Genomic DNA, 21894 nt, shown 5'->3' with positions numbered 1-21894 from the left:
AATGTTTAGCCCCATGTTTACATGTTGAAAAATTGTGGACCGTCCATTTTTTGTAAATCATTTTTGATGGGGTTAGAAGTTTTGGAATGAGCTGATTTTTGGTGAGGATGATCTCCTCACCATAGAGATCATCCTCACCAAAAATCAGCCCATTCCAAAACTTCTAACCCATGTAAGACAAAACACGTTTGTTAAAGTGTGTGGTAAAGCTTAGGGTGCTGAACGGACCCATATATATATATATATATATATATCTTAGAAGCACACAAATTAGGGCAGATTTACATTCGGGGCACTTGTCCCACAAGAGTTTTTTAAATAATAAATTTAGTGAGTTATTGCAAAAGATAATACCAATAGATAAAGAGATCCGTTACTAGTGCCCCTTCAAAAATAAATATTTTAATTGCACCTTAAAAAATATATTCATTTTTAATTACCCCCACATGGGTAAAATCCTTGCTCCACCCTTATATAATGCACACAAGGTAGATTCTACAATCATCAACCTTGAATATATCATATGCATACGATCAAGGTCCATGGTCATTTGTCGAATAGAAATTAGAAATCATTGGCATATTATCATAAGAATTCAGAAACTTCACATACCTCTTGATCATAAATCTAATGAGGGATCATTTTATTGAGTGAGAAAGAGCACTACTCACGAAATAAAGAGTGGTCGGAGAAAAATTATACAATCTTTACTATCTAAAATAAAATTAATAAATAATAATAATAAATTTTTAATTGATTTGCTTATGAAAGTATTTTTCGTATACACAATAGCATAATTAAAAGCACCATCATCATATTCAAGGAAATATTAGAAATAAAATAAAATATAAATAATATTGGTAAAATATTACAATTCTATTCTATTTTCATTTCTTTCAAGATATTTGATCATCCAAATAAAACAAATCTCCATGTCAAATACGTCATTATGACTTATGTGAAAATTTTGTTCGTCCTCACTTACCACTAATCACGCCTGAGGGAAAAAAAAAATGACCAGATATAAATTGATGGGACTATTGATGTTGACCAAAGTCAAAGGGTCAAAAAACTAATAATGGGTTCCTACTAATTTTTCTAATAAACAAGGGTGTGAAGCTAAAATGCCCGATTATCTTCTGCACTTTGATTAGCTTACTAACTAAAGTACTAAATATTTCCTATTCTAAAATGGTAAAATTTTCGATTGATCTTATTGCCAAATCGGGAAACGAAATTATATTTGGTTTGAAATTTAATTAACTACACAATTCCCGAGACATCAGGTTAATAAAAAGATATAGACATTAATATTTAATGAGTATTTAATAAAGGATAGAGAGATTATTATTTAATCCGTCTTTTACCGAGGAGACCTAAAATGAAAAGTATTATTTATATCTATCTCTGATACAGTTGAAATAACTCTGCCCAAACCTTATCTTTTCGAAGTTACAAATTCTCCAAATTAGTGCATTTTTTTTTTAAATGATAAAATTATCTATGATATTATCTAATGAGGTTGGTAACCAAATATTCAATATTATTAAAATATTATTATTTTTAAAAGAAAAATACATAAAAATTGTAGTGATGGTGAGATAATATTTTTTTTAGATAAAATTTAAATAATAATTATTGTGTTTAATAATATTTATATAAAAAATATCTATAATTTCTTTGAAATGATTTTTAATATTAAAATAATGCAAATTAAATATAAAAAAAACTTTTAAGTTAGCAACCCATTTCAAAATTTGAAAGAACCCTTTTCAGTGGATTACATATGACATTTTTAAGGAGATATTTTAAATTTGGATAAAAATTTAAGGGCATGAAATAAATTTGAAAAGTCACTTGTCTTGTAACAAAGAGGGATCCTTGAAAATTTGAAGTGGGATGTCCGTTTCAAAGTCGGACTCAATTAAATGTTATAATAAGCAATTGGGTATATTTTTGTCTTTTACAATAATTGACGTTTTGATATTGAAAAAATTATTTAAAATATTATTAAATATTTTAATATTTATATATAAAAAAATTTATATTTTAAAAAATTATGAATTAAGTCGTTGGATAATCCAACATTTTAATAATTTGCTAGACTCTTCGCTTATTAATATGTTAAAATATATTATTTTCTAAAATGATAGAAAATAATGGTAGCACTTTAGGATTAAGGGATCTTCGCTTATTAACCATCTGATTGGTAGTCGAGTGGTAGCACTCCGGGATTAAGAGTCTGCTCTTCTTATGATCTCAAGTTCAACTCTCATCGATTGTTAATATCTATAATCACAAATCGTAAAATTAAAAGTCCTGTTTAGTAAGTCTTGTTAAGAGATAAAGGATTACTTGATGCGTGCAAGTTGGCCCTAATACTCTTTTGTATTAAAAAAAATTAATCTTATTAAAATACTAGATTGTCGAATGACTTAATTCATTTTTGATAAATTTTAAAAAATAATATTTTTTTATAAATATTAAAATATGAAAAAAAGAATTAATAGTAGATTTTTTTTTATTTCGACAATGTCGTTAATTTTTAATTTTTATAAAGTTTAGAGAGTAGAGTTCGGATAGGGTTGTTTAACTTTTAAGGGAGTTTTCGAGAGAACAAGTGAATGGTACCTGGGTTGGGACTAGAAAGTAAAAGAGTATTATTTAATATTTTTAATTCCACAAATAACAAAGATATTAAGTTTGTGAAACACGTGGCAAGAGTCTAACCACTTCTTGTCTGTTTTGCCTTTCTTAATATCTGTGCCAATTTTGGGCCATCAAACATCAGTCATCTTTACTTATTGCCTGCAAGTGTCTATAAGACAGGTCTCTATTAGCTGTCATGGACTAATCAGAAACACCAACAAACAGGAAGTTATGATCAAGTGCTTCATTACTGTATAAAATACTAAATCATATGATGTCGTGTACCCATTTTATTGGACTAAAGAGCTCAAGGAAAATCAACCACTATTTAGATATTTAACATTTGACGTAGAGTTACTTGTAATTTAATAAGCGTCAACTTATGCGTCATCAATATAAATTATAGAAAAGAATGTTCGATAAAAAGATAAAATAATTTGATTTTAGGTGGTATAGATCAATCATTATATAAATCTAGAGTACGGTATTTAATACTTGGCTTAAGAAGTGAAAGTAAAAATAAAAATAGAAATATATCAGATATATTATTATAAAAAAATTGAGATTAAAAAGATAATAAATAAAAAAGAGAAAATAAAATAAAATTAAGAACAACGAGAATAAATAAAATAAATTGGGTCTTAAAAAATAATAATTTGATATAAGGGATGTTATAAAAAAATTTGAAATTAAAGAAATAAGATATTAAAAATAATAAAATAGATTAAAGAAAATAAAATATAAAATATAATAAAGTTAGAGGGGACATCCTCTTCCAAGTTAAGAAGGTAAGAGTAGAAAAAAATAAAGTTGGAGAGGTGGGGTAGAAGACAAAATATAGTAAAACTAGAGGAAGTGAAGAGTAAAAAAAATAACATGAATCCCATAAAACTATAGTTTGATGGGAGATTTAACCCACAAAACTGTTATAAAAATTTTGATATTAAAGATAAAAAAAATAAAGTGAATTAAATAGGTAAAAGAGAAAATATAGTAAAGTTAGGGGAGGTGGAGAATAAATAAAATAAAATGAGTCCCAATAAATTATAACTTGATGAAAGAAGTATTATTTAAAAAAAAAAATTAGGTTAAAGGGATAAGAGATGAAAAACAGGATTAAGGTGATAAAAAATAAAATATAATAAAATTAGAGGGGTATGCTCCTTTGAGTTAATGGGGTAAAAGTGAAAAAACTAGAGTTAAATGGATATTATTACAAAAATTAATATTAAAAGGGTAAAAAATGAAAAATAATAAAGTGGATTAAAAAATTAAAAGAGTAAATATAGTAAAGTTATAGAATATGAGGAATAAAGAAAATAAAATAGGTCTCATGACACTATAGCTTGATGAGAATTCTAACCTACAAAACTGTAGATGATAAAATTTTGTTCTAGTATTATTTATCTCCAACAACACTGTAGTTGATTGGACATTTATGTCACACACAACTGTTCCAACGAAATTGTGTTTTATTCTATAGATTTAAAAAAAAAAAATAATATAAAATTAATTTATGAAATTAGAAAGAGAATGGACAAAAAAAAAACCTAAATATCATAAAGGGAGATGTATCATAGTTTAAGGTCTTGGAGAAAATAGAATAGAGATTGAGTATGTTAAGTATAAATTTAGTGTTGAAACCCAAGAAGAGAAATATTCAATTAAAATAAATGCTTTAAAACTATCTCAAAATGATCAAATTTCATCAGAGAAATCCTTTCCTTACTAAGATAGTAAGGCTAGTCGGACTCATTTCATTATCTTGGGTCTAGATTGAAAAAAGATGTTCCCTATAAAATCATAGCTCCCTGTTAAAGGGGGTGGTGTGCTTGTAAAGTACTATGTGACAAAAGTACTATACAATTAAAATTATGAAAAGAGATATTATAATTTAGGGGCTTTAAGAAAATAGATTCAAGATTAAGTAGGTCAAAAGCATAAATTTGGCATTATCACCAAGAAGGGAAATATCAAATTAAAATGATCTTAAAATATCTTGAAAAGATCAATTTCGTTGTCTCAAGTTGAGATTGAGGAAGAAGTTAGCCATATAATTAGAGTTCAATAGTTAAAGTGGAGGTGCGCTTTTGGAGTAACATCGTCTATCTCTCCATAAATATAATTTTAGATTCTCTTTAGTGCAAGACTCATCATTGATAAACAATTATATTAATTTTTTCATCATCTTTTAATTTTCATCTAATAGACATTTGCAATATGAATATTTGATAATCATAATTTGATTAATATCACATCACACCCTGATAAAGCAATAATTTTGAAATGTAATATACTTTTTGGAACTTTAGTGAATGAGGAAACATGTTGTGAAGCGTAAAATTTGCATAATGCATATCATAAAGCGACACATGTCACGTAGGGATCAGGAACATGAAGACCTATGTTTGAGAGGCATGAGCTAGTGTCTCATGGAGATACATGCTAGGATGGTTATAAGTCAGGACATCAGCTTGGGATGCTAAAGCGCGGACAATAAGGAATCAGTGGTGAGATAAATAGAAAAAAAAAAAAAAAAGTAAAATACTCTTACCTAGGTTAAGTTTTCTTGTTTGGATAAAGATTAATAGGGAAATCGACTAAAAAGGGCAGTAAACAATAAAAATAAAAAATAAAATACTAAACTTTCCTAACTTGTACATCTCTTCTTCCATATGGTTTAACACTATAAATATTATTTGTAATTTATGGTCAACTAATAGCAAATGAAAAATATTATTGTCATTTAAAAATAAATACGGATGATTGGGATCTCTATTAATAGTCATAAAGAAACTGGTCTGGATAAAACATGTATTTCGAGGATACATCACTTATCTCTAATAAATATATATATATTAATTCCTTAACTGTCTAATTTCATATTTTAAAAATTGTTATAGTTAGGATTTTGTGTTGTCGTTTTGACAATATTAAGCATCCGACTAAGAGGAGGGTTTGCTTTAACAACAGTAATAGTAATAAAACAAAACCAATTCTCGAAACCATCTGTTCAGAAGAACATTCATAGAATGGAAGCTTAACCATTGTATAAAAATGAGGTTGTTTTGTTCACTAGATCAGCTTCACCACCGCCACCAACACCTTTTTGGAGCATTTCTCAATGGAATCAAACTCATTATATTTTCTTTTTTTAATACTAACAAGGTAATTCATTCTGTTCATCGAAGCCTTAAACTACACACGAACAAACGTCTAAATCTATATATTTCTGTAAAATAAGTCACTTGTTAAATATTGGAGAAAAAAAAATAGTACGTCATCCTTAAGTTTCAATAGGGGAGTAAAACCATGGCGATTTAAAATCTAGAGTAGATTCCATGCAACACAAGAGGCCAAAGCATTCCAAAACGATATGATACGATACTTTGATCCATGGGTAAAACTAATTACAAACACAAGAGGACAAAGCATTCTGAAAAGATTAACAAGTGTCGTTAGAAGATTATGGACAAAGCCACAAAACACTTGGGGAGCAAATCAACTCAAATGAGTACATTTAGTGACAGATAAATATTTTTGAAATGGTATTTTGAGACTCTTGGACAAGGAGATGATTACAGCAGATATGTGCTTTATTAGAACCTGAAAACATACTAAAGAGGAAAAAATCCAGAATGATTCATCTCTGCAAAGCCTCCAACGTCTCAAATGTCCATGCTTGCTGTGCTAGATCTTGCATGGACAGTCCCATCCACAAACTGCAAAGACTAATATCCCCTCAAATCGATTGAAGGGTGCAAGGAAGAGCAGAAGAAATTATACAAACACAGAGAACATCTCTCTCCCTTCCCAGTCATTGGCCCCATGCGCAAGCCCTAAAAAAAACACGGCATGAAGTATAAAAAGAAAATAAGCAGTTCAAATACATTATATAAAAACATTGAACAATAGAACCTTAGATCATATAAGGCTATTTCATAAATCCAATTAAAGGAACTATCGATTCATCAGCGAGAAAACGAAGTAAACTACAGAAGAAGATGACGGATAACAGTTGCTACTAAAGATGATGATCTTCTCATTATAGAGATCATCCTCACAAAAAATCAGTACATTTGAAAACTTCTAACCGAAAAAGTAAGGATTGCCACCTGATCCCAACCCACATATATATATAGGTTTAGATCCCACGTCTATGGTATTACCACTCGTTTAAATTGAAGCTTAAATTTTGAGAGATATAAGTGCAATATTTAGTCCATTGGAGCCTTAAATGCTAATGTAGTAGTAAGAAGAAGCTGAATTCTTTGTCAAATTTTATTCAGATTCAAAGTGATATAATCATGACCATAGGACAAGGAAGATTAGGACAAACTGAGGTACATAAAAGATAGTCCAATAAAGTGGCAGATTACATATACAGTTGCCCTAATTTTTTTTTTTCTCTCTTGTTCTTTTACATTTCCCTGCATACAGGACATTTTCTTAGGCATCAATCAAAATCACTTTTCTTCAATTAGTCCAAAGCCTTCAAAAAATCCAAGGGCCTTTTCTTTGAGGATTGTCTTTAGATGGGATATTATTGTGCGTAGGATGATGGAATAGTTTTGTTTTTACACACTTGTCCAGAACTTGTATTAAGATTCTATGTATCCATTTTCTGCTAGGCATGTCTTCTTCATCTTTCTAACTTGTAATAGGGTTGGTCTATATATTATAATCTTGATATTTTCACTATCAAAAAAAGTAAAATAAAATTAATTGCTGGATCCTGATATTACGGGACCTTAGAAGATTTTATCTGTTTAGTAGATCTTGTTAATTTATCTTAGAGAAACATTTTCTATGATTGCAATCTTGATCTATCTATTTGAAAAGAAAAAACCTTGATCTACCAGAAACTTGCGTACAGAAATTTTAGGTAAAAGAACAATAAAAAGGTGAGACATTTCTTAGTAACCAATGTTTTGTAGATGCCCTATCTATCTACAAATATAAAGGATTCCACATAAATAGAAAATTTTGAGTGATAAAATAAGTTCTTTCCTATAGAGTCCAAAATACAGGTTCATGTCATCCAAAATCTCCTACTTACCAAAAACAAAATCTCCTTAGTTGTCCATAAAAATGTTCAAATCATGTTCCTCAGAAAACAATGGGAAAAAAAAATACTAGAGAAGTTAACATGTTTCATGGAACCTCAAAGTTGCAGTTCCATTTTTTATTTTATTTTTAACGTACGGTATCCCGCATCCTTTTTGGGATTCGGACTACTTTATAATTATTTGATAAATAAAATATATTGTATTATAGATTGAAATAGGCAGTCGAGGTGACCAATCAAGACACATACCCAAGGTGCTACAATAACATGACTCTAAACACATGAAATACTACGCACCTGGGTCCTATCTTCCAAAAAAAATCTTCAAAGGTGCCAATCTCAATCTCAAGTTTCAATCACTCACACGTCTTCACCAAAAACCACTAAGAGTCAAGATCTACGAGAATGTATCTACAATGTCTACAGTGCTATTTCAATATGTCGGATAGGGCATAGATGATGACAAAACGCCATATGAGCCTTATATATGACAAGGACACTCCATGTTCTAAGAATTTACCATGTCAAACATAGTTTTGTACCCATATGTCAGGCACATGCTGCCACACTTTACCAAAGAAATAACTATTTTATTCAAATTTCTATTTTCAATAATAAATTTTATAATGTTCATATGATCTTTTTTTTTTTTGGATAAGTAAATCAAATATACTAAAATAAACTAACCGGTTGAGATGACCGGCCACATTACAAGAAGCAAATACAAGAACCAAAACAAAATACAAAGAACAATAATGTGGCTGGTCATCTCAACTGGTCAGTTTATTTTAATATATTTGATTTACCTATCAAAAAAAAATATCATATGAACTATCTGGTCTCAATGTATATGAGCTTATTTACATTATTTCTTGTACATTTAACATGAAATGAAGTAAGAAATTGTCTCCCAACATCTAAAATAAAGTGAAATGAAGTCAAATCTATTGTGCTTGTGGGGGAAAGTGTCCCTGCCACTCAGATCCTTTATCAGACAGCCATGCACGTGTCTTTGTTACGTGGCTCCAGGCTAACATTACTTGGTACACTTCCTGTGATTCACATAGAAGTGTCAACCTAGGTTAGTGGGAAAAGTGTCACTGACACTTTGTACCTTTTGTCAGACACCTATATACATGTTTTTGTCCTTGTTACATATCTCCTAGCTAACATTACTGGATCCACTTTCTATGATTCAATCAGAAGACCTCGTAGTTAAAAGTTATGAAAGCCATTAAAATTGGTGAACAATGTTCGGACTCCCACTACAAGATACTATTGGGATTCATCTAATAAGAACATATAAAGAAAGGACACATTCCAAATGATAGTTTTGCGTCACTGCCTCTACTATCTTTGTGCAATAAAAATCTTTAATTTTGAAAAGAATCACTTCATTAATTATGTAATACAGCCAAACACGATATGAGAGATGTGCAGTTCTTCCTATATTTTCTCTTCTTTCAAACCTGAAAGTTTTTCCTGAGAGATTTTGCAAAAGCTCATAACTTCAATCTATGAATCCCTTCGCTCTTAGCAGCAAAACTAGATTAATGGGGACATCAGAGATAATGGGTCTATCCTATTTGGGCCATATTTTAGTTTCAGGGTTTTATCTTATTTTAGTTATTAGGCTTTAGTTATGGACCTATTTTATATTCTTTTGAATTCTCTTTGTTTTAGAAGTTTATTATTAGAAATTTTTAATTAGTAGGAAAGTTATATTCTCGAATTAAGAATTTTTATATTTTTTGATACAATATTAATCTCTTTCATTACAAACGAGATCCCACCTAAACACAAAATCTTCAAAAATTACAAACCACTAAATTCTCTGAACTGTTTACACCAAAACAACACTAAACCAAGAATGCTAATGATTAAGTCTTGGGTAGGGTACTCTTTCCCTAGGATTTAGTTACGGAAAGTTTGATGAATAATTTAAATAAAGTTTGTTGGTATGATCTCTCTATTAATTTTTGTGTAATTCCAAGAAACCCTTGGTGTGATTCCAAGGTCCTATCCTTTTATCCATTCTCTTTCTCTTCATATCTTATTTCTCTTCACATTCTTTTAATCCCCCTAAACCCAATTATAGGATCCTGTTGAAAAATATTGTGATTGCATAAATTTGCATTTATCTTTCAACATATAGCCAATTGGGATTTTGGTAACGATTTTTTCCTTTAAAAAAAAAAAAAAAAACCTTTCAATGATTTTTCTTTATTCTTTATCACCATCTTAATTAGCCTTTCCACGATCCTTCCCCAGTAGAACAACCTTAATAGGTTGTCCCATATCACCTAAGCTTCTACGTTAAGGAATTTTGCTATCCATCTGTACAAAGGGAAATGAGAAGATTCTCTTTAAAAGATTAACAGAGATCAGCACCATTTATCTATCAGAAATATTCAACAGAACAAGGGGACTAATCACAAATGTTTGCATCATTATACCAATCACTGACATTTACATTTGTCAAAAATGGTTAGTTTAGATGCTCTTTCCTTTAAGTTCAAGACCCTATATGTAACTGGTCTGTCCTTAATTAAAAGATACAAGTGCATGTACGTTCTCTAGGTAACCGATCTTCCACAACTTTAATATTTTACGTAAGCAAGGTTATATTAATGATAAAAGAAGACAATATATTGATTGAATTAGTTGAGATTTTGCTTAACTCATTCTCAACCTGTCCTTCTCACATAAAGCTCTAATTTTTAAGGATTAGGTGTCCAAGTATTTTTAGTTTCTTCACCCCGATAGAAATGTAGTCACTTTTGAAACACTTCTAGCTGGCATTGCCTAGTACTTGTGTGCTAGATTTACTAACAAAAAAAGAGGAAGAATCTAAATCATCTTAATAGGGGTTGTTTGGGCAGAAAAGATAGGGAGGGGCTATTTCGTTGAGGGGAAAAAATTAAAAAGAATATTGTTTTATATGTTCAGCTTGTATATGTGCCTGTAGAGTCAAGGCTTAAGCCTCTCCTATGCCTCCAAGTCAATCTAGAGCATAAGCCTCTTATAAACAAATCAAAGGCTTAAGCCTTGACACTAGAACCAGACTTCTGCCTCGAGGAAGAATTTTTCAAACAATGGGTTAGCGTTCTTTTTCTTTTCTTCTTCATGTTTGATTGGTTTTAATCGGTCAACATACCCACATTTATAAGTTTCATATCATACAAGCAATTTAGCATCAAACATATAACAATCCCAAGCGTGGAAGTACCAACCAAATTGTACCACATCACATCAAGTAGCAATACTATAAAACTAGGGACGAACCATCTAATTGCTAAAAAATAATGTGTTCTGTTAACATGTGCCTTTAGGGCACACGTTAACAAAACCCAAAAAAAATTGCTAGAAATGTTAAAACACATTATAAATTGCTATAGAAAAGAAACTTCACCCGAGGTTAGCAATGCTATTGATTTGATCTATAAGCTGTGACTGCTGCTGCGGTTGCTGACTAGGACTGGGATCCACTGCTGCCACCATTGCAGGAGCCCCCTTTGCCTCAGCAATCCTCCACATGTACCAAGAGGCAACAGACCGGTAAGGTCTCCATTTCTCACAAAGCTGATCCATTTGGGAAGGCCGAGGCAATTGTTCAAGGCCATAGAGGATCTGAACGCCTTTTCGAACACCAAGATCACCCACAGGAAGAACATCGGGTCGGTGGAGCGAGAAAATCATGAACATGTGAACAGACCAAGAGCCAATGCCCTTGACCATTGTGAGCATTGTGAAGAGAGACTTATCATCCATGTCGACAATCGATGTGTCAGAAAGGATACCTGTTACAAACCTGAAAATTAAAAACACAAAAAAGAAAAAGAAAAAAAAATTCTACTTCTAGGGGGGCAAAACCTCCTAATGAACTTCTTCCAAACATTTCCACTTTTACATGAATATGAGATATATTAGCAAAAGGCGACAACTTGGAGGTCAAGCATAGTCACAATATTCTCAATATTTTTCCAAAAAATCACAAAATTCTCTGAACAAAGGACTAGCAGACTAAATCAGAGAATCAACAAATTGATCAGTGATTTATCGATTAATCGTCAAATATGGCAACATTTTTATCCATTACCCTCAAAATTTCATCTTGAGAACAAGATAAGGTTTTTAACAAGGTTGAAGATGATGGATTTTGGTAAGAAACCCAATTGCTTGGCACCAAAAGAACACAAACCCTAGAATGTTGATGAGATGACCCACTGATAAACATTATCGAACCCGTTCTTTCTCCCAACCCAATTCCCAAAACCCTGATTCAGCTAAGATTAAAAAAAGTAACCCAACTAAACTAATCAATCACATTCTAGATCAATCCAAAAACATCAAATTCAATACTTACAGAATCCAAACTTGATTACTACTCCCAAATGAAATGAAAATTCTCAAAAATAAACAATGTTTAAATTCTCAAATTGCTTGAACCAAAAGAACGCAAACCCTAGAATGTTGATGAGATAGCCCACTGATAATCATCCTCGAACCCATTCTTTTCCCAACCCAATTCCCTAAAACCCTAATTCAGCTAAGCTAAAAAACTAGTCAAAACTAACCTAATCAATCACATTCTAGATCAATAGAAAACCATTAAATTAAATAATTATTAAAATTATTTTAATTACCAAATAGGGGCTAGAAAACAATACCATTTCGGTACTTATTGGCGAGATCATGGAGATAACTTGCTTTACGAGCAGAGACACCAATTTGACGAAGTTGATGAGGAGATAGAGCAAGAACTGCTTCGGGTACCACACCGGCTTCTCCGCCACAGAGCGAGACAAAGCGAGTGTAGATTGAAGTGCCAGCCTTAAAGGCGAGTTGTTGGTAGAGAATGCTTTTAGAGAGGGCAAGAAATGGAGGATGGAACGAATCGAAAATTGGGGGTTGGTGAATATCGATCACACGTGCGAGGTTTGGATCGGATGATCTTAAGTGACGAAGAGCGAGTGCGATCTCTCCTTCGGAAGATAGAGTTCTTGAGACGATCCTGGGAGGGATTCTGAGTTGCTGTGCAGGAATTTTGTTGGTGGTGGTGGTGGTGATTTTTTGGTTGTTTTCTTTGGTTTGTTGGAGAGATTTGGTGTTGGAGTTGTCTGGAGTGGCGTCAGAGGAAAGCTTTCTGATCTTTCTAGGGCGAAAAGGGATCTTGGATGAGGTGGAGTTTTGTGGAGGAGTGGTGATGGTTGATGTCGGTGGTGGTGGTGGAGGTGGTGGTACTTGGGTGGTGGTGGTGGTGGTGGTGGTGGAGTCATGGTGGGGATGGGATTGGGGTTGAGAATGAGTTAGGGTTAGGGTTTGGGTTTGGTCCACCATGTGTGAGAGTGAGAGTGGTGGTTGTGGGTGGAGGTGGTGGTGGAGATGGTTGCGGCTGTTCATTACAAGCACACGATCCATCTCTCTATGTCAAGCTAATGTTTCTACTTCAAAGGAATCTTGACGACAATTCGCCAATAAAAAAAAAAATTACGAAAACAGAGAAAATATTGTATCGATGTTCATGTACTTTTTATTGACTTTGTATATGGGTACTTAGGCAGACCTCAACCCTAAGTACTATACAGCGGTAATTCTTCCCCGAGAGTTGAAGTAACTCCTTCCAAACCTTATTTTCTGAATTAAACTTTGTTAACGTGCGCCTTTAAAGCGTAATAAATACACTTTGGAAATTAGCTTCTGTATCGAAAATGCCCCTTTAAAAAATCATTCTTTTACTAAAATACCCTCGGATTCTAATTTTCAATGTGTATTTATTGCCCAATAACGTTGCTACGAGGGCACACGTTAACAAGACCTAATCACAAATTATTTTCAATTATAAAAAAAAAATATAATAATAATAAGAAAAATGTTGGAATGATACAGGGTATTTACTGCGATTCTCACAAATCTGACGGGGGATGTGCGCATAACTATAAATGTGTTTTCTTGTGATACAAGTAATAGTCATCTACGATTATGTATGCATCTCCATGTCAGAATTGTGAGAATCACAGTAAATCTTGTGTCACCCCAGCACGACTCAAAAAATAATTACATTAACAACTCACCTTGTATACAAAACATCTAATGTTATTTATTTCTAAAAAGAGTTTGTTGGAGTGACCTCATATCGCAGCTTCTGGATCGCGATGAAAAGCATTCCTACACACTTCCACATCAAGAAAGTGTGATATGAGGTAGAATGTTGAGGTTGCTTCAGATTTATTTAAAAAAAAAATCAATTTAAATATCCCTTATTTACAAGGGGACGAATCATGGGACATGTGTAAAAACAATGTAATGACAATAAAATTTCAAAATATGTGTTAGAGGTTTTGGATTGAGCTATTATTTATTTATTTATTTATTATGAGGATGATCTCTGTAATGAGAAAATTATCTTTAAAAAAATCAGTTCAATCTGAAACTTTTAACCCCATCAAAAGTTATTTAGAATGTGGATTATCGATTTTTTACAAATAATTTGTAAACTACTTTTCATGGATTTAGAAGTTTCAGATTATGGTGAATTTTTTTTTTTTTGTTTGTGAGGATGATCTTCTCGTCATAATGACCATCCTCACAAAAAATCAGCTCAATCCAAAACGTATAACTTATATTTTGAAAAACCATTGTTTTTACATATGTCTCATGATCTGTCCCGATTTACAATGAGGTGAGGTATATTTTAAGTAGATAAAATATAAGAATAATTAAAGAGTCCAATGGTATTATAGACACACAAAAAAAAAGTCCACATGGCATCTATCGTCAGACCCTTATTCTTTTTTTTGAATTAGATTATCAAATATTCAAATAAAAATATAAAAATCTAAAAAATATGTTTTATTTTTTAGTAATATATTAAAAAAATTATATTTCTAAATAATTTAAAAAATAAAATTAGGTGGTAGACAACATTGTTGGTATTTTGGATAATGCTAAAGTAACATTAAAATGTATATCGATTGTACATTTTAATATTACTTCCAGCATGACTCTAGCCTTTTTTTATTATTTTAAATTACATTGGTGAAAATAATAAGTAAAAGAAAGGAAAAAATAATTAATGGATCTTGAGGTAGGGATTTTTTTTAAATACCCTTTCAATAGTCATTACAATTCATCTCGACAAATAAATAATGGCATACTATTAATTTTATTGTAATATTTATCCATTCCAACGATTTGTGATGGTGAATGATGTACAAAGACAACATACTAACAAATTTGAAGTTCTAGAAGCAACATTTGATCTGAATGTTTATTTCTCTATTACATACATGCATTTTGGTGTTTTGAGAAGATCTATCTAGTTGCGAGTTCTTAAAGTTGATCGGCTCGTAATGTGAAAAAAGATAGCAATTCCAGTAAAATACTTGAAATGCATAAGTCATCTTGGCAAAATGAACATTTAGACCAAATCTAATCTTAAAAATAGTGTACCATTTGATCTAAATGTTCTCCTTGTCAAAATAATATATGCGTTTCAGACAGATCCATCCTTTGGCGAGCTCACCATTGTGAGAAGATCTACACTTATAATTGTTTATTTAGTCATCAATTGGGTCAAGAGCACAACACTCAAATCTCTAAGGATTTGTGGTGAATTGCACATCTTTAGACCTTAGTTTTTTTTCCCCCTTGTTATGAGTTTGGCAATTAAATTTCATCTAAAATAGTGAGTTGGGCAATTAAATCACATCAAAGCAATTGTTTATTCATATGAATAAAAATAGAGAGTTACTATTGTCACACCAAATTTTACTAACATCACACTATGTGTAATTCTTTGGTGATTTACATAAGAATTGGTGCGGCATTAATAAAAGTTTGTGTGGTAATAGCAACTCTATAAAAATAAAGTATGTTGTGTATGTGAACACCCTTGTGAAGCTCCCTTTATAATTGATCGAACACCTATTGGGTACTTAACCAAACAAGTTATATGTCAGACCTTCTTAGACATTGTTTAATAATGGCTGAAGGGTACCTAACTAATAGTAACAGATGTAAAGAAGATAAACACCACACAGAAAATAGTAAGAACACAATACCCACAACACAAGATTTTTACGTGATCATCAAAGGTTACGTCCATGGAGATATGAGCATTGGAGGTCGATTTCACTTTAGGCAAATCGATGCAAATATTACCTTTATCACTTAGATTCACCTTCTTCTAAATCTCAATCTTTCTAAACTTTTTGACATCTTCTCTCTTTGGTATTTTTTTTCTTTACTCTTTTCTTTGGAAAAGACTTAGACTTGAAACTAGATTTCTTACAACAAAAGAATAAAATCATTTTTAAAAGTACCACATAAGTGGGTCACTTACATAAGTTACAAGTCCAACCCATATTACCTTGGACCAATCCAACAATACACACACTTGAATTGGGCTTAATTGATTTTTGAACTATATTTCAATAAAGTAAATTAGTGATAGTCACACTTATGGAGTGGTCAATAATCAATATCACTATATTTGTTAAACATGACTTGATTATTGATTTTCACTAGGGAATCTTTGACCAGGAAGTTGATTATCTTCATTTCAAGATGACACAGGTACGATCAAAATTAAACTAGAACTTCGATATCATAATCATTCCATCTTAAGAATATGAGATTTTGATATTATTCAAATGTCCATTTTCCATCAGTGATATTATCCGAACGTCCATTTTCCATTGGTGTAACAATTACTTACACGTCATGTTGCTTTGCTTCTCACAATTACATTGACAATCCGAACTCACCATTGTTTCCAATTAAGGTATTTTCTCTTCCTTAGCTTTGTTTCTCCCTTGTGAGCTCAGACTTATTTTCTTTATTTCTAGAGTCTTTTATCCAGCCAACCTCATTAGATAGGGACTACTTTTTTATTTAGAGAAGCAAAGGGTCCATGAGGCATTGGGTTGTCATTGAGGGTTTGGGCCGGACCGGGCTGGATTGAATCCTAAAGTGGTGGGCTCTACCTTGGAAAAACCCTATACCCTTATCGGGGCTAAGTCAACTAAGCTCTCCCCCAACCCTTATGGGCTTGGGCCAAATAAAAGGACTAGAATTCAACTTTTTAATGAAAATAAATTATACTTAAAATAATTTTTGTTTATTTGAAGATTATTCAATCAAAATTGAAATTGCTGTATTACTTAACTTATAACGGTTATAAATGAGAGTTAGATCATAATCATACAACATGTTTTACTTTTATTTAAGCTTTGATAGAAAAATATTCATCTAAATATATAGATTATAAGTATATCTATAATCTGTGTATGTAACTTGAGTATGCCACGTGGGGGAGTCAGATTATCACAACTCTTAAAAGAATGGTAGAAAAGTAAACTCATAAAAGTTCAAGTACTACGGTGCTCACTTCTCCCTATTAAAACATAAAATTACATGCATTTTTCTGAAATTATCTTCATTTATTTTCATGAAAAAATAAAAAAGTATTCAAAATCGATAGTTAACATATCAAATCCTATTGAACCTAATCTGACCATCATCAGTTTCGAAAAGATTAAGGTGGGTGGTGGGTTTAAGTTTTAAAATTTTACAATAGAGAATTTGACTCTCTTGGATAAATGATTGTGGAGATTTGGGGAGGAACAAAGTTTTAATAGGAAGAATATTAAGGCCAAATAAATAAGGAAAAACTACTTAAAGGACCCTTGTGGAAGGGTTTCTTTTTAAAAAATCCCTAAGTTTTTCGTGGTAGCTTGATATGACATTTTGTAAATTTTTTATTTTTTAATGGTCCCTCGTTACTCGCGAACTCACCGCTTTTTTATTTACTGTTGAGTAAACCACTAGTAAAATCCACCCGTTTTCAAAATTTGAGTTTTTCCGACTAAAATACATGAAAAGATCGACTAAAAACTTGAGATAATGACTTGTTTAGATGATTTCAACCCAAAAGAATCATTTTTGATCAATTTTCATCCAAAATCTAAGAGAAAAAAAACTCTTAAAAATGGCTTCTTTTCTTTCTTAAATCATTTCCAATGGAATGAAATCTCTAAAACTCGAATTGAGATGTGAAGAATCCAATTTTTTATATGAAAACGATGAGTTTAAACGGTTAATGCATTTGATCATGAGAAATGTGGGAGATGAGGTCCAGGGATCATTTAAAAAGAAAAAGTTGACTAAATATCTTGCCAACCTACAATTGAAAACTTATGGACTATTTAGAAAGAAACCCTTCCGTAAAGGTCTTTTAAGTAATTTTCCCAATAAAGTAAGTATACTTGAGGTTGGAAGAATAGTGGGTTGAGATTATCTTAACGGGGTATAGTGTTTGGAAAATATTTTTAAGTCATCGTGCATTTAAGTTTCGTAGAGGGAATGAGGACCACTGGTGTGATGAATACCTCCTCCAAGAGAAATTTCTCATGTTGTATTTATGTTTTTGGAAACAGGGTTTGCCCGGATCGTACGTAATTTCTTGGGATTTTGGATTCAAGAGAAATTGAAGAAATTGTTATTGTTATTAATGTTGTTTCTTATCACCATCTCTCTTTTTTAAGGAGATTGAATAATTTTACTTTTCCCTTGTGCCTGTATTTTGTTTTGAGTTTCCTACTTTTAGAGTTGTTTTCCTTTGTTTGGCTTGGGACATTAGATTTGTTGTTACCATGGATCACATAATAGCTAGAGGATTCTATATGTAAATTATTGGTATCTTTGCAAATATAGCCTTGAATGGGTTAATCAAGTCCTTATCTAATTGAATTTCTTTCTCTGTTTCATATTTTCATGTTGCGTTTTAGAATCCATATCGTTGTTATTATTGCAATTGGAGATCTAATACTTTTTGCCTTCAAGAGCACGAAATTTTTGGAACCCAACTTATTTTGTGATTGATTAGGGGGTTTGGAAGGAAATGAATGATAAGATATCTTTGTAAATATAGCGTTGAATCGGTTAATTTATTTTTTCCTATATTAATAGGTCACCTTGACTTCTCTATTCTCTCTGAATAATTTTTTATTATTTATTTATTAAAATATTCAACCAAAACTAATTATACATGTCTGGGATCTATTGAAATCAAAACTAAAACAAAGATGAATTACAATCAATGTATATAATATATCGACAATAGTTACATCAATACATGAACCACAATCGACGTATTGGTTTTGTAAACTAAATGATTGCATTTTATTCGGAATCTTCGATAACTGATTATTAACTTAGCTTTCTTATTGCCTTCCACAAAAATCTAAAAGAAAAGAAAGAAAGAAATATCCCAAATTCTCGAGTGACTAAGTAATATGAACCACATATGCGTGGTCACAAATTGAAATGTATTTATTCGAAAATGATTTGATTAATTAAATCATCGAGTAATTGATGAGTGCCTAAATGTTTGAATTATTTCATGTAGTTTGAAAATGTATTTATCTATTTTTTATCGATATTATTCAAGGTTTTACATAAGAAATCATGTTAGGGTCAATTTCACGCCTTATGATGAATAATTGCTTGATCATACATTTTGGTATATATTTATATGTAATTAAATAATCCTAATTATGTACAAATTATTTGTAGGTGTCTTGAAGACAAGTCAATTCAATCAAGGACCTATTGTACAAAATTGGAAGTTCCACGACACTCAAGGCATGAAAATGGATAAATCACCAAAGTTTATGAGAAATCAAGCTCAAGATGACCATGGTGTGGGCAAATTAGGTGGTGGCGCGGCTACTGAATCATGAACGATTTTGTAGTTTGTAACTCAAACAATTTCTTCAAAATTGATTTTAAATTCTTTTGAAATTTATACTTTAATTGCTTTTGATTTTAAGAGTATTCCCCACCATCCATGTAGATTTGACTCTTACTTGCAAACCACTTAAGGTTTATTTTATGTGTTCTTCAATCTATCACTGACGCGCATATAAGACAACGAGAACACAAGATTTATGCGGTTCGACAAGATTTATGTGATAGGTATTTTGGAATATAGGTACTATCACTAATTTTGAGATCTCTCATCTGAGTTGGCAAATTTATTATTCAAAAACTATATATGCTACGACTCTAAATGCTTTAGCTTCTCTTGTCGTATTTTCTTTTTTCTAGTTGATCTTACGCTTTGCTCATTGAATGGATGATTATGATTCCTATCTATGCAAGTCGACGAGTCATGATGGCAAATGTGGGCCCATATGTACATGAATACAAACACTTTTATGTAGGTCCATGGGAATCAAACATCAATGTTAAATGTTGTTAATTAGATATTGATATCGGAGTCCTGGAAAAAAATTAATTTAGGATTCATCATCAGTAGAAGTCGTATGGCAGAGATCTTCAAAATATCATTTGGAGTTAATGTTTCTTTTTGGGGATTTATCAAAAGAGTCAAGTATTTTGTCGAAATTACTTGTTCAATCATACCAAATATTCATCCAACGGATTATATATCCATTCTGACATTTTTTTAATTTGACCAAAATGGGTTATATCTTTATTATTATAATGAAAGAAGATGGAGTAGAAGTGGTTCGACACTAAAATTTGAATCTCACAATGTCCCCATCTTTGCATTTAAACCTAATATAATTAGGGTCATTTTGGTCAAAAACTGTGAAAGTTGTTACACATGGCCTATAATAAGATTGATTAGTTGTTAAGATTACAAAAGTAACTTTTTTATTATGTAATCTTAAAAAATTCTTTAATTAACATTTTTAATTATAAATAAACCCTTCTAATACATGCGTGTTTGCACATGTCATCTTCTAATTATATTTATAGAATAAATAAAAAAAATTCATGCAAGTGAACCAATTTTTTTCCACAAAAAACTAAATATATTTGCTCGTAATACCTTTTAATTTATGGATTGTAATTGAAGAATATATATTTGTTAAAACGGGTCTTTCACATTGAACATAAAGTGCTGATTTTTGAACTCGACCTGACAAGAAAACTTAAAAACTCACTAACGTGGAATGGGCACAGAATCGTAGATTATATCTCTTGGAATACATAATCAACCTATCATCTGTAATTGTGTATCCTGAGAGTATAATTATGTATCTCAAGTAAAATAATTTACGGTTCTTTGCACATGACACATAAATGAGTTTTGAGTCTGACTATCAAGTTGAGTTAAAAAATTATTAGTCTTGCACATAATGTTGAAATTTCACAAATCCAGTACACTTCGAATCGTTAGAAAAGGACAAATATCTCAAACCATGATTGAAAGTGTGTACCACGTGACTCAAAAAATTGCTTAGTGGACCCAAGGTGGGGACTTTTTTTTATAATACCCTTGACTTTTGGATTCTAACTTATAATCAAGAAGTTAGTAAATCTTTCTTTTTAAAAACCTTCTCACCTTAAGATAAATTCTACAAAATCCAAAAAGTCCGGCTGTTAGGTTGAATTCAAAAATGTTGAAGATAATGTTTTGAGTTGTAATCTAGAATGGTGTCCTAATCTTATATGAAAATAAAGTGTCCATGTGACATGCGTGTGTTGGAGAAAAACACATTGGACTACGTACAATGTATAAAAATGGCTTGATTAAAAGACCAATGCATCCTAAACTCTTACCAGAACACGCCATAGATACCATCCCTATCATATAGAAAAGGGACACTCTTCGAAATCCTCACTCTATGGTATTTTAATCAAATTTTTTTTTTTTAACTTACCTCCAACAAAGATCATGGTCAAGTGTATGTCATCAGATCTGAATCATTCAGTAAAATACTAAAATTCGGTGGGGGCATATTTAAATTATCCAAAAAGAAAAGGAGGTGGTCCCGAGTCCAGATACCCTTGCCTGTACTGCCAGTTCTGCTGCCTTACTTTGAAACTTTGAAAAAAAAGTACTATTTTCAATTCAACTAGTGCAGCCATGCTATTCCACAATAAATAAGAGACTTTTATTACTAATTAAGTAAAATTTAAATATTACTAAGGGACCACAACCTTCTAGATTTGAAAATTCAGAAAAAATAAAATAAAAGAGATTCAAAAAATTAATGTTTTTAACCTTTTTCCAAGGTTTCTAAAAGAACCGATAGCATTCTCATGAAACTCTCAAATTTAAAATTAAATTTATCGATAAAAAATATTATTTTTTAATTTTTTTCTTTAAAAATTCATAAAATTTGTCTTCTACATCCTGA

General features: G+C 31.3%; 1 protein-coding gene across 2 annotated transcripts; it reads right to left on the bottom strand.

Annotated features, from left to right (window-relative positions):
* Positions 1–6013: 6013 nt before the first annotated feature.
* LOC147403601 (alkylbase DNA glycosidase-like protein mag2) lies at positions 6014–13333 on the bottom strand. Of its 2 annotated transcripts, none has more exons than XM_086439226.1 (3): positions 12388–13333; positions 11130–11517; positions 6014–6371 (listed from the first exon to the last, which is right to left on the bottom strand). In XM_086439226.1, the coding sequence occupies exons 1-3, from the start codon at positions 13136–13138 to the stop codon at positions 6293–6295; spliced, it is 1218 nt and encodes a 405-aa protein (XP_086295352.1). In that variant the 5' UTR covers positions 13139–13333; the 3' UTR covers positions 6014–6292. The 2 variants fall into 2 exon arrangements, with proteins under 2 accessions (XP_086295352.1, XP_086295353.1); XM_086439227.1 differs by having other exon boundaries at positions 6014–6488; positions 12388–13331.
* Positions 13334–21894: the final 8561 nt, after the last annotated feature.

Source organism: Akebia trifoliata, chromosome 4 (genome assembly GCF_017979445.1).
Source record: "Akebia trifoliata isolate Shusen 1 chromosome 4, ASM1797944v1, whole genome shotgun sequence".
Lineage (NCBI taxonomy): Eukaryota > Viridiplantae > Streptophyta > Magnoliopsida > Ranunculales > Lardizabalaceae > Akebia > Akebia trifoliata.
This window is presented reverse-complemented; position numbering and strand designations above follow the sequence as displayed.